Source organism: Saccopteryx leptura, chromosome X (assembly GCF_036850995.1).
Source record: "Saccopteryx leptura isolate mSacLep1 chromosome X, mSacLep1_pri_phased_curated, whole genome shotgun sequence".
NCBI classification, from domain to species: domain Eukaryota; kingdom Metazoa; phylum Chordata; class Mammalia; order Chiroptera; family Emballonuridae; genus Saccopteryx; species Saccopteryx leptura.
The window spans coordinates 34,123,408-34,139,787 of NC_089516.1; the positions used below are offsets into that span (position 1 = coordinate 34,123,408).

The 16,380-nt window shown below is 44.3% G+C and overlaps 1 protein-coding gene across 1 annotated transcript in view; it reads left to right on the forward strand.

Moving 5' to 3' along the window:
- Positions 1-3,135: 3,135 nt before the first annotated feature.
- ZNF275 (zinc finger protein 275) overlaps positions 3,136-16,380 on the forward strand; it is a 106,251-nt gene continuing 93,006 nt past the window's right edge. The window contains 1 exon segment of the mRNA XM_066357778.1: positions 3,136-3,253. Within this exon segment, the coding sequence (XP_066213875.1) occupies positions 3,136-3,253 (118 nt within the window).

The window sequence follows — 16,380 nt, forward strand, 5'->3', positions numbered from 1 at the left end:
GGAACTCTCATACATTTCTGTTAGGAATGTAAATTGTACAGCCATTTGGAGAATATTTTGGCAGTTTTTATAAAAGAACTATCTTATGACATGGCGATTTCTTTTTTAGGTACTTACCCATGTAAAATGGAAGTATATGTCTACATGAACTTGTACACAAATGATTATAGTATCATTGTTTACAGTAGTCCAAAATGGAAACAACCCAGATCATAAAGTGGTGAGTGAATAAATTAACTCAGATATATCCAGACAATGGTATACTACTCGGTTATAAAAGGAAAAAAAGAATAACACATTCAATAACACAGATAAATCTCAAAATCATCAGACTGAATGAAAGAATCCAAACACAAAATTAGTACATACTATTAATATATAATTCCATTCATACAAAGTTCTCAAATAGGGAAAAATAATCTATAGTGAAAAAAAATAGAATAGCTGTTAGCTCTATATGGGACTGTGGTGAGACTGACTAGAAATAGGCACAAGAGAAATTTATGGGGTATCAACAGTGTTCTGTATCTTGACAGGAGCTTGGAGTTCACATTTGTCAAAATTCACTGCATGAGGCACTTCAGATGATTGTGTTTCACTGTATGAGCTTTTATCTCCAAAAAACCTCCCAAAATGACAGCAAACAGGTATTGATCTCTAGTTAATGCTGCGTATATTGAAGTGTTTAGGGCAGGGGTCCCCAAACTTTTTACACAGGGGGCCAGTTCACTGTCCCTCAGACCGTTGGAGGGCTGGACTATAAAAAAAAACTATGAACAAATCCCTATGCACACTGCACATATCTTATTTTAAAGTAAAAACAAAAAACAAAACGGGAACAAATACAATATTTAAAATAAAAAACAAGTAAATTTAAATCAAGAAACTGACCAGTATTTCAATGGGAACTATGGCCCTGCTTTTGGCTAATGAGATGGTCAATGTGCTCCTTTCATTGACCACCAATGAAAGAGGTGCCCCTTCCGGAAGTGCAGCGGGGGCGGATAAATGGCCTCAGGGGGCCGCATTGTGGCCCGCGGGCTGTAGTTTGGGGACCCCTTTAGGGGTAAAGTGTACCGACTGATGTCTGCAACTTTGAAATGAATCAGTAACATCAAGGACAATCATGCAATCAAGCAAGTAGAGCATAATGGTACATGGGTACAAATCTTTCAATTGAGCTGTATGTTGCAAAATTTTCATAATAAAATGTAGGTAGAAAATAAGGTAAAATTGTTAGCATCTAATAAATAAAATTATTATGAGAATATTTAAAAAGTTGATTATAGTCATTATTACTGATAAAGCATTAATATTAATTTTTAAATGAAGAAAAAAGTTAGAGCATGTCTTCAGACTCAGTTTCCGTGCTCAGTGTCACCCCTCCAGCATGACTCTTCTTTTCCTTGGCTTACTTACTGCACTCCAGCATTTTCCTTTTGATCCTGGAACATGTCCAATTTGCAGTTTCTTTTACCTGTGGACATTTCTTGTCTTCAACAACCTTCATTCATATGGCTGAGTCTTTCTTGTCATTCAAGTCTCATCTCAACCGTAGCCTCACTGAAGTTCCCAATCCTTCACTCCCAAACGTCATCCTAACCCGTTCTTCATGGTTCTGATAACTCTTATGTGTTGTATGTTGATCCTCCTTGATTACTGTCTTCCTTTCGAAACAGGCATTTTCAGAAAAGCATCAACAGGTTTAGCACACTGCAGGGCTGATGCAATTTCCTAGATTTTGGTTGACTGGCATCAAATTTATTTGGAACTAGCTATCATTACTTGCAGTACTCCAATTCCAAGAATCCTGTTCTTTTCTTTACAGTATAATCTGCTATTTTGAAATTAATTCAAGTGCATTTCCCTTCCACCCAGCGGTGAGATTCAGCTGGTTCGCACTGGTTCAGCAGAACTGATAGCTAATTTTTTTGTTGAGTTCGGCGAACACATCGTTAAAATGGCACTTGTAATCAGCGTTGTCTCTAAGGTGGTTGCCTAGGCAGCTGCCCACTGTGGAAATCACAAATTAACATTCCTTACTTTTTTTTTTTAAACGTTCATCTACGCAGTAGTGTATTCTAAGCGCCCATAGTCATGTTCATTCCGTCCACAGGCGAAAAAAATTGCAAGTGAGGACGCCAATCAAAAAGCAATATGGAAATATCTTAAATAACAGTTTTATTGTTTGTTGTCCGGTATTATTTAATATTTAAAAACTCTTTCTTATAACATAATCTAGTTTTGTGTACCTCTTTTATTGTCCTTATTTAAGTATTAAATACATGAAATAATAAACTACCTCTTAGCATATTGGGTTTTTTTTAATATACTTAAAACGGTCATTAGGGCAGAGAATCGGTTGTTAAATATTTTGAATTCCACCATTGATTCCATCCCTATCCCCAGCAAGTAACCTCGCGCCCGCGCACACACACACATTCACAAGGCACCAAGTGCGCGCCCCCTGAGGGTAGGGATGTGACCTGGTTTTGCTCACAAATGTCTTAGTGCCTGGGCTACCATCTTCAGTAAATCAGTGGGCGCTTTGATCCCTCCAGTGGCGCCTGACTTTGCTCTACTTTGCCCCACGTTTTTCTTCTCCCCACCCTCACCGCCGTGCAGAAGGCGCCCAGAGGTAAGAGGTCTTCATTCCCTTTTTCGTGGGCTGGTCGTTTCATTCACTTGTTCATTCATTATTCATTAGTACATCCCTTCCTCTCCCCCCACTCCACCCAGGCATCTGGCTATAACAACTCTGGGGGCTCTGACCTGACCAACCCCCCTCCCCGGCCTCAGTCCAGCCCTTTTCCCGCCCCGCCCCCCTCTCCGGGCCAATCGGGGCTGGCAGACCGGGCGGGACCAGGGCCGGGGCGGAGCCTCCTTCCCATACTACCCCCTGCAGCGCCCGAGGCTCCGGAAACGCGCCTGGGAGCTGTTGGGCTCACCCGGGCGCTAGCGGCTCCGTGGCGCTTCCTGCCACGCCGGGGCTGCGTGGGACGTGCCAGCTCCGCTGCTCAGTCGAGGCCACACGTTGACCACCGCTGGGCTGGGGTGAGCGTGAGGGCCAGCGAAGGATTTGAGCGGAGCAGTGGAGGGTGTGTCTAGACCAGTGATCGTTTGGGTCACGGGAGGATGTCCTGGAGGCCCGGGACAGTACAGGGGCTGCGGGTGAATTTGCGGAGCCGAGGTGATCGTTTGGGCTGCGGGAGGATGCGCGGGGGGTTGATCCAGGAGAGTGTGGAGGTTTGGGGTGAGTGCTTCAGAGAGTGTGCGGTGGAGCCTTGTTGCGGGGCGTCTTTGGGCCCGTGGTAAGCTCCTTGGCCCGGGGGTCAGCTGGGGAGGGGAACAGGACTGGGATGGCGGGTAGGAGGAGGCCCGAAGGCCTTCCCGTGGCGGGCAGGGGGCGATGGTCGGGGAGGGAATCGCGGACTTGTGGAGGCCTACGCTGCGTTTTGGAAGACGTTAAAGGGTGGGAAGAGATCGCTGTAGGAAGGAAAGGACCCCCGCCCCAAGCGTAATGGAGGACGAGGGGGAAGGGCGTTAGGAGGATATTTTAAAGGGCTTTTTCCTAGTCTGGGGCACCAGGTGAGTGAACTGGAGACGGTTCCTGCTAGTGGAGTCCCTCTTCTTTTGGATGGGGGTCGAACCTAAGCTTGGCAGCAAGGATGGGGGCGGGTAGACTAAAGCCCAAGGGCTGTGAGGGAGGGGGAGGGGCAGCACTTGCTCAGGATCCTCGGTCTTAACAGGGTTTTTTCTGTCGCCCTTCTGGGGGCCACCATCTTCTGCTCCTGTACCCCCCCAACTCTTTTACTGCCTCCTTTAGTCTATATTTGGGTGATTAATTACATGTCTTTTTCCAGCCTTCCCCCCACACACCTTCGCCTGCCACCCAAAGCTCATGGTCTCTTTCAATCACCCCCCCCCCAATCCTGGCTCACTTCCCAGTGGGAATAGTCCCACCCTATTCCAAATGACGCCCTCCAGCCAGCTTTTGCCTAGCCCAGCCGCCAGCCCCCCTCCACCTTCTTGGTCAGTGAAATATTTTTTCAACCTCAGACCCGACATTTTTCCTTTACCAAAGGATTTCAGATGGGATTGCTAGAACAGTACCTCCTCTGGGCACTAATGCTGCCTCACCCCTTCCCCCATCCTCCCTGGCTCATTGGGCCTTTGAGTACAAGCAGCTTGCACAGTGCCTGGCATAGTCCAGTCCAGTCCAGTCCCCAAAAACGTCTCTGGAGCTATGTTTAGAATCCTATTGAGCAGTGATTTACAGGTTTCTTTGGGTGAAAGACCCCTTGAAAAATAACTGACAAGTGAATTCTCTCCCCAGAAGTCTGACAGCACAGAGTGGGGTTCCACTCGGGAGGCTAGAATCCTTTGCTGAGCAGAGGAGGGAAAGCCCCCAGATTCTAGCTTGCCCAGTGCTAATGAGGAGCAGCTCTGTGTTCCAACCCAGTGCTGAGAAACGCAGACCCCTTCCCCCCATCCGTACCTAGTACTCTATCTACTCCCCAGAGGTTTTAGCAAACCCAGAGCCAGAGTTCTAGCCCACTTAACCAGCCCTAGCCCTAGCCCTAGCTGTAGCCCAGCCCTGCCTGAGCTCCTCAAATGGCCCAGCGAAGCCTCCCACCTTCATTTAGATTCTTTCATATCCAGGGCAGTGTAACCTAAATAAAGCTATTCTTACAATTTGTTTTGATTTTTACTAAAATGCCATGTATCTTCTTGGAGAAATGGAACCATAAACCTTTTCTCAATTAAGTACAACAAATACTACAAAATCCCCTTCTGGTCTACCTTCTGGCTTTCTATAGAAGGGAAAGAAAATGGAAACCTAAACAGAGAGGGACAGGTGCCCAGGCAGAGTGAGAGAGGAAAGCTAGGGAAGACAGAAACAGATGCCTCCTACCCACGCACACAAAAAAAGACACACACAGACAAAAACATCTCAGCAGCAACAGACATTTCCTAGTGAAACATCCTTTCTTTTGGCCCTTTACAATTCTGCCACGGTGCAGGGTGGGCCCAAATGGGACCTGCAGGGCCCTATCCTGGCCAGACAGGTACAGAGCAGGCCCAGCTCCAGCCCAAGGGCTCGGCTCCGCATCCTGGCCTTGCCTGGCTGGGGGAAATTGGGATCGGGATTCATGCAGGGTGTGTTCAGTCTCCTGTGTCCTTTGATTGAGCACTCACAACCCAAAAAGATAATTTCCAAGTCTGCTTCTGTCCCCTTGAATAATTTCAGTCCAACAGGTAGGACCTTACCTGATTGACTAATCACTCAGAATTGTTATAAGACATGGTGAGCCATCTGTATGTGTCCCTTTTGGGTAAGCCCGGGTGTTTATAGATCATGTCTGCTGGCCTTAAAGCTGGCTGACCTGTTTGAAGGTCCCATGGGTGGGGATGCAAGATGGTGGGAAGTATTGTTTCTATTGTGGAAGTGACTATATTTTACATATGCCAGTGTTAACCAAACCATCTTTGCCCAGAGATAGTTTTGTCAGTCTTAGTGACACAACTCAGGAGAGAACAGGTATCCAGTAAGGAGAACTGGAAATCCAGATGGTCATTTGGATAGGAGAGGAAGCTGAAGGTACCAATCTGAATTAGATGCTGAAAAGAGAGGTTTCTTGTGTGATATAAAAAGACACCCCTCAGGGCATTTTTGCTTTGGCCCAGAACCAAACTTGTCTTCTGGGGCCTCTGGACATTCTGCTACAGGTTCTTATCTAGATACTCTAGGGCAGTGGTCCCCAACCTTATTTGGGCCACAGAGGACTGGCCTTTAGGGTGGGACGGATAAATGTATCACGTGACCGAGACAAGCGTCAAGAGTGAGTCTTAGACGGATGTAACAGAGGGAATCTGGTCATTTTTTAAAAATAAAACATCGTTCAGACTTAAATATAAATAAAATGGAAATAATGTAAGTTATTTATTCTTTCTCTGCAGGCCGGTACCAAATGGCCCTCGGACTGGTAGCGGTCTGTGGCCCCGGGGTTTGGGGACCACTGCTCTAGGGAATCCAGGTGTTTCTGGCATCCTTGGAAATTTCCAGAAGCTGCCAGATAAATCTAGTTTGGGTGGCCTTGCTGCCTGTCCCCTGCCCCCACTGCCCAGAGACTGATGGCACCTACCAAGGAGGTGGCTTGGTTATTTGTGTCATGTGTAGAATCGGTGAAACACTGATCTTTTAGTCTCTAAACTGACCTTTACTAGTAGCAAGATATTGAAATATAGAAAAGAATGGCAGCATGAGTAATTTTTGGCAGAACTTACTTTCTCTAAAACAAAGAGACTTTTAGCAGAACTTACTTTTTCTAAAAAGACTCCCTACCCCTGGCCTTGAGGTTGGTTTTTCAGGCTGTGGCCTTGAATAGTTCTGCAAGGTTGCAGATGTTCCCGGAATGTTTCTCCCTGAATTCATCTTATAGATAAACATTGTAAGAGAGCTTGTTTCACTGCTTCGTTTTACTGTTTGCTTCTCTTCCTCCCCATTCCCCGATCAGTAGGTAATTTGGTCTTTAAAACCTAGCCCCAGGCCCTGGCCAGTTGGCTCAGCGGTAGAGTGTCGGCCTGGCGTGCAGGAGTCCCAGGTTCGATTCCCGGCCAGGGCACACAGGAGAAGCGCCCATCTGCTCCACCCCTCCCCCTCTCCTTCCTCTCTATCTCTCTCTTCCCCTCCTGCAGCCAAGGTTCCACTGGAGCAAAGTTGGCTTGTGTGCTGAGGATGGCTCCATGGCTTAAGCCTCAGGTGCTAGAATGGCTCTGGCCACAATTGAGCAACGCCCCAGATGGGCAGAGCATCGCCCCCTGGTGGGCGTGCTGGGTGGATCCCGGTCGGGCGCATGCGGGAGTCTGTCTGACTGCCTCTCTGCTTCTAACTTTGAAAAAAAAATTAAAAAAAAAATTTAAAAAGCGCCTGACCAGGCGGTGGCACAGTGGATAGAGCGTTGGACTGGGATTCTGAGGACCCAGGTTCGAGACCCCGAGGTCGCCAGCTTGAGCGCTGGCTCATCTGGCTCAAGCAAAATAAAAAATGCTCACCAGCTTGGACCCAAGGTCGCTGGCTCAAGCAAGGGGTTACTCGGTCTACTGAAGGCCCGTGGTCAAGGCACATATGAGAAAGCAATCAATGAACAACTAAGGTGTCACAACAGAAAACTGATGATTGATGCTTCTCATCTCTCTCCGTTCCTGGTCTGTCTGTCCCTATCTATCCCTCTCTCTGACTCTCTCTCTCTCTGTCCCTATAAAGAAAAAAAAAATTAAAAAGCTAGCCCCAAACTGTGTTTGGGGCCACATGATTTGGTTGACTTAGGTCTCTGTGTGGTTGCCGGCTTTAAATAAAGACTCTTTAATTTGGCTACTTAATTGTGTGGCAAAACGTCTGTTTCTCACTGTTCTGATACAACAGTATTCAGAGGAGGGGACCTCAGCTCAGAGTTGATCAGAAGACACCTAATTCTTTACTTTTTGTGATATGGGTTGGTTTTTGTCTCCACTGAATTCAGCTCCTTTTGTTCTTTCTGATCAAAGCGGAATGATTATTTTGGTTCTCTTAATGTTTCTGATTCCCTACAGAAAAGTCTTATTTAAATAAGTTGGTTAAAATTCACATTGCCATCTAATGCACTATCAGCAACATTTATTCACTCAGTGAGCTCTCATATTTTACATAGAATGGTTTTTCAGATTGCTAGGCAGCGGATTAATGTGGGCGTAATTTCCCTGTGTTTACGGAACGGTCAGGGTGACCGTGGCACTTGACTGGGTTCAGGGTGGAAGCTGAAGAAACTTCGCAGGGCCCTTGGTCTCTGAGAGTGGAGTAATTATACTGCACTTAAGATCTCACTTAAAGAAGGAAAATGTTATTTATATGAAAGGCAGAGATTTGTTTTCCCATATTTTTCTCTGAATTTCTACTTCCCGCCTGGGTGTAGTGTGCACCTTATGAGAACTGGGGCGTTCTTTTCCACTTACTTTGAAGGACAGCCCCACCCTCTGTATCCACTGGGTGCACTACAATGGTTTTCATATTCTGCCTGGAATTGCTTTGACCTTGATTCCACAAGGTTCACTTTTGGAAGGCAGCGGACACCTGTTTTTGTCACTTTGGTTACGGTGTCCAGACTCTTTTCCAGATTAGTTCCACCATTTTAAAGTACAGCAGTTGGGCAACATGGCTTCTAAGTGATCAGGTTGTCCCCTGGATTAATGATAATTTTATTTTTGACAGCAGTGGGGGTTAATGTGTATTATCTCTCTTAATGCTGTATCTGCTTCTCCTAAAGCTTTTACTTGATACACTTGGTTAATTTTATGGAGTTTAGTTTTCTTTTATGAGATCAGGGCTCATGTTTTCCCTCCCATTTTTTATGAGCACCTTCTAAAGTTCTGTGTCTTTGGACACTGTGGCTGTGGATGGTGATCTGAAGAGCTCTCAGGTGGAGTCCCTGGGCAAGCCCGTTACAGGCCACTCCTAAATGCTACCCACGAAAGAATAATGAACGATTCGCTTGGAGGTTGTGACTCCCGGATTTCAACAGTTAATCAGGTCAAATAAATAAAAATATTTTGGTGGAATCTGCTCAATTAAATGTTGCACTTCAAGAAGATTTGCTCAATTAAATGTGGGTGACTTAGAAATGAGAGAGAGAGAGAGAGAGAGAGAGAGAATGATATATGTATCTATAGCAGTCTGTGGTGGCCTCTCAACCCTTTGAGTAGTGAGTTTTTTTCATGCTCGCTGACCCCCGGGAGTGAGTTTTTTTTTTCAAAAAATGAAATTAGTTACAGTTTTAGTAACTTAAAATCATGTTTGTTTGATAACCAATTTATGGAAACAAGAAGAACATACATTTGCCTTTTTTTTTAATGTTGCCTTTCACATTTTTAAAATAAATCGACTCTACTCTGAATGGTCAGGAGGCACGAGGACGTACATAAACGTTCGTACTAACTACTCAAAGGGTTAATAGGATGATTTAAAGCCAATCCCCCAAATCCTTATATACCATTAGGCTTCAGGGACTCTCCGTGACTGCCTGTTTTCTGGTGTTAGAGGGTTACATATTATTTCTTTCTTCTCTGGTGTGGTTAGGAAAGTCTAAATCTTGGGAGCTGTATCTTATACAAGTTACTTAACCTCTCGAATACATGACTTCTTTGTCTTTGAAATGCAGGCATAATAACTATAGGTTGCAATAATTAAATTATAAGGGAGAAATGCATTGCTAAACCCCTAATAGGTCTAGCTCTGTAAATGGAAGTTTGCTCTGTTTAATGTGCTCCTCCCTCTCTGTTTATCACTTCCCACTCAGTACCAGGAGCTGCTGCAGATGTTTGGGTCAGGGTGACCAAGAAAGAGAAGGCCCCTGTCCTGTGGGAGGTGACATTTCCCCTGGGATGAGTCAGGTAAAAACAAGCAATTTTAGAGAATAATTTTTAGGTAGAAAAGAATGTTACCAGTAAACCCTGATGAGTCTGGAGAATGAAGACATTTTGGGGAGGTGCTACTAGAGCAGGGGTCGGGAACCGTTTTGGCTGAGAGAGCCATGAACGCCACATATTTTAAAATGTAATTCCGTGAGAGCCATACAATGACTTGTGTGCCTTACGTATTATCCAATAAAAATTTGGTGTTGTCCCAGAGGACAGCTGTGATTGGCTCCAGCCACCCACAACCATGAACATGAGCCGTAGGAAATGAATGGATTGTAATACATGAGAATGTTTTATATTTTTAACGTTATTATTATTTTTTATTAAAGATTTGTCTGCGAGCCAGATGCAGCCATCAAAAGAGCCACATCTGGCTCGCGAGCCATAGATTCCTGACCCCTCTACTAGAGTGAGATCTGAATTCTTAGAAAAAGCCTCCTATGTAATGGTTAGAGACCCTGAGAGGTATTGTGTTGGCATATCTAGGAAGAATGAAGGTCAGAGTGTCTGGAAGGAATGACTGATATTTAGGGTGCAGGCAGAGGCGAATTTAATGGTAGGCACACTGGGCACACGCCCTGGGCCCCGACTTCTAAAGGGTCCTGCAAAACCCCAACTTTACAATTTTTTTCTAATGTCACCAAGTTTGGTTTCATAGGTGCAATATTAACATTAATAGTACCTAATATTTTTTATTTATTTAAAAATATGGTTAACATGTATTTTTATTTTCCCTATCTCTTTTTTTTTAAGGGGCCCAATATTTTCTTCTGTGCCTGGGGCCTTAACTAACCTTAATCCGCCTCTGGGTGCAGGCCAGGGCCTTGTAGAGGGTTAAGGGCTTATGTAGGTCTCTGGCCTGAGGGCAGTGAGACGAGGTTTGTAACACGCTATCTTTCTCAGAAGGTAAATGCAAGGTGTTCTTCTCCCCCCCCCCCCTTATACTTGGCAGCAAAACTTCAATATCAATGGGAAGTAAATTTTAATAAATGAATTTAATTTATTTAATAAATGAATTATAAATAAGCTATGACCAGTTCATAACAAATCGGTGCCAGTGTCAAACCAGACATGAAATGTATACCAGGAGGAATCCAGCTGCTCAGAGAGGGCCCCGCCTAGGTGACAGTAGTACATAGAGGGCTTGGCTGCTGGTACTTGGGGCTTAATTCACCCACCAGGGAATCATCTGTGCAGGGCAGCTGGTTAAAGATGGGAATGGACTTCTGCCTGCCCACGGCTCTGAGTGTGGCAGGGGGGACAAGCCCAGGAATTCTAACCCCCACGGTGCTGCCTCTAAGCTTTCTGGGACTACCCACACATTCCTGCCAGCCCTCTTTCCTGTGCCTGCCTTGCCCCTGTGAGCACCCCAGAATGCTGGCCAGCTTTGAGGGGCCATTCCCTGTAGTTTTCTTGGCCTCAGCCCTGTCCTCTTGCATGCTGACCATCATTTTTATCCAAAGTCTACACACAACTTTTTAAATTGGTATTTTTTTCTGATTACCAACGAACTGTAGCTTGGTTACCAATAATTCACATATTACAGAAACAGAAAGCAGACCTTTCTGGACCCAGACTCCACCCCAGTGTGGCCCATATTGTGGAATAGGTGTGCTCATTTGAGTCACAAGTCACTCAGCTTTTTCCTGTTAGCTCCTAAAAAGGAAACATGCACTTGGCCATTCTCTTCTCTTTACCTACCATCTTTTCATTTTTTCTAAACAAGCAGTTATTGTCTACGTCATCTTTGAAAGAATCACATTTTTATAATCTGCATGCTATCCTGCGGATATTTTTTTCATTATTTTATTTTTACCTTGTTTGTTCATTTCTGCTACCTGTTGACTTTATACCTAAGCTTTCCAGTTTTCTTTCTTGATTTGAGTTCTAGAACTCTTCAGTAAGGTCTAACTCAGCGGTCCCCAACCTTTTTTGGGCCACAGACCGGCTTAATGTCAGAAAATATTTTCACGGACCAACCTTTAGGGTGGGACGGATAAATGTATCACGTGACTGAGACAAGCGTCAAGAGTGAGTCTTAGATGGATGTAACAGAGGGAATCTGGTCATTTTTTAAAAATAAAACATTGTTCAGACTTAAATATAAATAAAATGGAAATAATGTAAGTTATTTATTCCTTCTCTGCTGACTGGTACCAGATGGCCCACGGACCGGTACTGGTCCGCAGCCTGGGGGTTGGAGACCATTGGTCTAACTGATACGTATTCATAATTCTCCCTCCCTCTCTTGTTTTTTATGACACAAAGATAATTTAGAGCCTTCCTGTGGGTTATACTACAGGGTGGAGCAAAAGTAGGTTTATAATTGTGCATATGGAAAATAATAAAATAATGAATTAATAATAATTACAAGAATAAACTCTGCATTTCATGTACTCAGGACAGTGAACCTACTTTTGCCCCATCCTGTATAGCTTTATATGCTTTTACTTTTCCAGGTCTTTACATTTAAAGTCTTTACATTTAAAGTTTCTTGTAGAGAGCACATAGTTATGCTATCTACATACTGTCTCATTTTGTGCTAACACAGTCTCATTTTTTAAATATAATCTGAAAAAATCTCTGCCTTTTAATTGAAATGTTTGCTCCATTTGGATTGAACTTAATTATCCATAAGGTTGGATTTAAATATACCACCTCGATGTTTCTATCTATCCCATCTGTTCCTTTATTTTAAGTTGATGTAGTACATTAACAGAGTGACATGGATCAATAAGAGTACATAGGTTTCAGGTGAACATTTCCATAGCATTTGAACTGTTGATTATGTTGTATACCCATCACCCAAAGTCAAATCATTTTTCATAACCTTATACTTGTCCCTCTTTGCATCCTTCCCCCTATCCCCTTCCCCTTGTAACCACTTCACTTTTCTCTATGTCCATGAATCTCAGTTTTATATCCCACCTATGTGTGAAATCATACAGCTCTTAGCTTTTTCTGATTTACTTAGTTCACTCAGTATAACGTTTTCAAGATCCATCCATGTTGTCATAAATAGCAATTTACCATCATTTCTTATGGCTGAGTAGAATTCTATTGTATATATGTACCACGTCCTTTTTAACCAATCCTCTATCAAGGGACACTTTGATTGTTTCCAAGTCAAAACAATCGTGAATAATGCAGAGATGAACATGGGGGTGCATGTGTCTTTACGTACCAATGTTTTTGAATTTTGGGGGTAGATACCCAGTAGAGGGATTGCTGAGTCACATGGTAATTCTATTCTTAATGTTTTGAGGAACCACCATACTTTTTTCCATAATGGCTGTACTAATCTGGATTCCCACCAATAGTGAATGAGGGTTCTTTTTTCTCCACAGTCTCTCCAACGCTTGTTATTTATTACCTGTCTTGTTGATAATAGCCAATCTAACAGGTGTGAGGTGCTATCTCATTGTAGTTTTGATGTGCATTTTTGGAAGAGCTAGCGAAGATGAGCATCTTTTCATATAGATATATGGCTACTTGTATGTCTTCTTGGGAGAAGTATCTGTTCAGGTCCTCTCCCTATTCTTTAATTGGATTCTTTGCTTGTTTGTTGCTGAGCTTTGTGATTTCTTTATGTATATATTTTGAATGTTAGCCCCTTACCAGAGCTGTTGTTTGCAAATATCTCCCATTTAGATGGCTGCCTGTTTGTTTTGTTGTTGGTTTCTTTTGCTGTGCAGAAGCTTTTTAGTTTGATATAGCCCCATTCATTTATGTTTGCCTTTACTTCCCTTGTCTTTGGGGTCAAATTCATAAATCGTTCTCTACGGCCAGGGTCCATGAGCTTAGTAGCTGTGTTTTCTTCTATGTAATTTATTGTTTCAGATCTTATATTTAGATCTTTGATCCATTTTGAATTAATTTTTTTTTTATTTTTTTACAGAGACAGAGAGAGTCAGAGAGAGGGATAGACAGGGACAGACAGACAAGAACGGAGAGATGAGAAGCATCAATTATTAGTTTTTTGTTGTGCATTGCGACACCTTAGTTGTTCATTGATTGCTTTCTCATATGTGCCTTGACCATGGGCCTTCAGCAGACCGAGTAACCCCTCGCTTGAGCCAGGGACCTTGGGTCCAACCTGGTGAGCTTTTTGCTCAAACCAGATGAGCCCGCGCTCAAGCTGGTGACCTCAGGGTCTTGAACCTGGGTCCTCGGCATCCCAGTCCAATGCTCTATCCACTGCGCCACTGCCTGGTCAGGCTGAATTAATTTTTGTGCAGGTGGACAAACTGTAGTCAAACTTCATTTTTTGCATGTGGTTTTCTAATGTTCCCAGCACCATTTATTGAAGAGGCTTTCTTTTCTCCATTGTGTGTTTTTGGCTCCTTTGTCTAAGATGGTTTGTCCATATATATGTAATTTTATCTCTGGACTCTTGATTCTGTTCCATTGGGCTTCCATACAGAGAACTGGGACAATGATAAGATTCACCTCATTTGTTTCTCTTCTCTCGGGGATCATGATCCTGTGCTTCCTGCTGTCCGGTATCTATCGATAAAAACTATTTAATACAGTGTGTTCCTTGTTTATGGCAGGATGTTAAGTTTTTCCTTGTTACTTCATCATGGCCAGAATTGGAACTCTTTATCCATTCTTTTAACATAGTATCTGATTTTATGTTAGTCTTTCTGCTGGAGTATCTGGGTTTTGTACTTCTTTCGTTGGTGTAAAATGGTTCCTTTTCATTTAATTATGAATTGAATTGAGTTGAGTTGAGTTGACCTGACATGGCATCAGAACAGAAACTGTTCTCCTGTTTCTTTGAACTCACCACTGAAGTGGGAGGCCTGTGATGCACACATGTCTATGGTAGGATCTTGTAATTTTTCACATATTTTGTAATCTGGAAGAAAGAGGTAATTTACCCATATTATTTAGATCTTTTATTTATTTAGTAACTCAGTGTTTGAAGATCTTTTCTTTGATGCTCCTTTTTCTAGCTGTTTTCTTCAACTCTTCCTTTTGTCAAATGTATCAGAGAAGTGTTCTTGTCTGTAGTTGACTCACTGTCACCTGGTGAATTGCTTCCATACAGTGGGTGTGGCCTTTAAAGGCCTTGCTGCTAGTTAGAAAGCCTTGGCTCTTGCCCTTTGTTGCCTCTCTTCTCTCCAATGGCCCAGTCCAGTGTTTTGTTGCCCCTGCAAAGTTGAAAGGAATCTCTCACTTCCTAATTATTTCTTCTGATACTCTTTTGGGAATGCTTCCGACCTGTGCAATGTGAGTGAGCACTGCCCTCTTCGAGGCTAACTGCTAGGAGCCCTCTGGCTGCTCTGTCTCTGAGAGCCAGTCTCCCCAACATCAGCTCTCCGTCTGTGTCTGTCTTCTCCCAGCTGTGCCTGGACTAACATTCATTCATCTTGTCATGGCTCCCTCTGGCCTGCCTGTATTCATTTTGCCAGCCCACTTTCGCCGCTGTTTGGGGTGTGTTTTCTTAGGCATACCCAGACTCTGGCTTGTCACTCAGCTGCTGTGAAAGAAAACTCAAAGAAATATAAAACTATAGAAAAAGAAATTGCCAGTCTCATCCCAGGGAACCCAAAGGCAGGGCTGCTGTCCCTCATGGCTCTTTTCACTTTCCTTACCCCACCCCCACCCCCAGGGTCTTGCTCCTCACCAAGATGGAGCCCCCAGAAACCAGGGCCTGGCAGGCCCTCTTGAGATGCTGAAGGCCCAGGTGAGCTGTGCTTTCCTCTGCCCGGCTCGGAGGTCTGTCACTTCTGCTAGCCCGATTCGGGCCTCAGCCTGACCTCTTGGCCCAGCATAACACAAGGCAGGGCCTGAACCCCAACTGCTGCCTTCCCTCCCTCCATTTCTTCCTTCCTTCCTTCCTCCCTCCCTCCCTTCTTCCCCCTGCTTCTCTCCCTGGACTCTGCAAAGGAATGGATGCCCGCTGGGCTTGTAATCCCCATCAGAACTCTGGAGGAGCTGAGTGTCAGTCCAGGACAGTGATGGAACCAAGATCGCTTGGGAGGCCAGGGCCGTGGCCCAGGCCTGCTGGCACTTGCTCAGGTTCTCTTTCTAGGACTTCTTGACACTTGTCGTTAGATTTCCTTCTTAGCAAAGCACACCCACATTAGACCCTCACCTCATGCCCCTAATGTTACTGGTGCTGCCCCTACTTTATTCTAGAATGGATGGAAGAACTGATTATCCCTTTTAATTCTTATAGGATTCACTGGCATTTGGTGATGTGGCACAGTATCTCATGAAAAGGGAGTGATTGAGGTTGAACCCTGAGCAGAGGACGCTGGTGTATTATGGGAATGCGACTTCCTTGGGTAAGGACACCCCTAGCTTCACCACCTGCTTCATGATCCTATGCAGCAGGAGTGGGATGTGGGCACTTGTGCCCCTCAGAGATGGGCTGTAAGAAAATACAAAGGATTCTGGCCCTGGTTGGTTGGTTTAGTGGATAGAGCATCAGCTTGGCATGTTGACGTCCTGGGTTTGATCCCCGGTTAGGGCACACATGAGATACAACCATCTGTTTCTCTCCCCTCCCTCTCCCCATTCTCTCTGTCTTCCCCTCTCACAGCCAGTGGCTGTATTGGTTCAAGCATTGGCCCCAGGTGCTGAGGATAGCTTGGATGATTTGAGCATTGGCCCCAATGATTGGGGTTGCTGGGTGGATCCCAGTCAGGGCGCATGTGGGAGCCTGTCTCTCTATCTCCTCTCCTCTCACTTTAAATAAATAAATAAATAATAAAAAAAATACAAAGGGTTTGCCACACTCAACTTCTCACATGGCTCCCCCGCAGTTCCTAATGGCATGGAAAGACTCCCCCTCATTCTTTTATTGGAAAAGGTATTAGAATAAACCAGCCAGTATAATTTAGAATACATTTTAAACCCACAATTGGTACAAATTGCATGGCCATTTTGTTATAATTCACTATTGAGAGAGAGAGG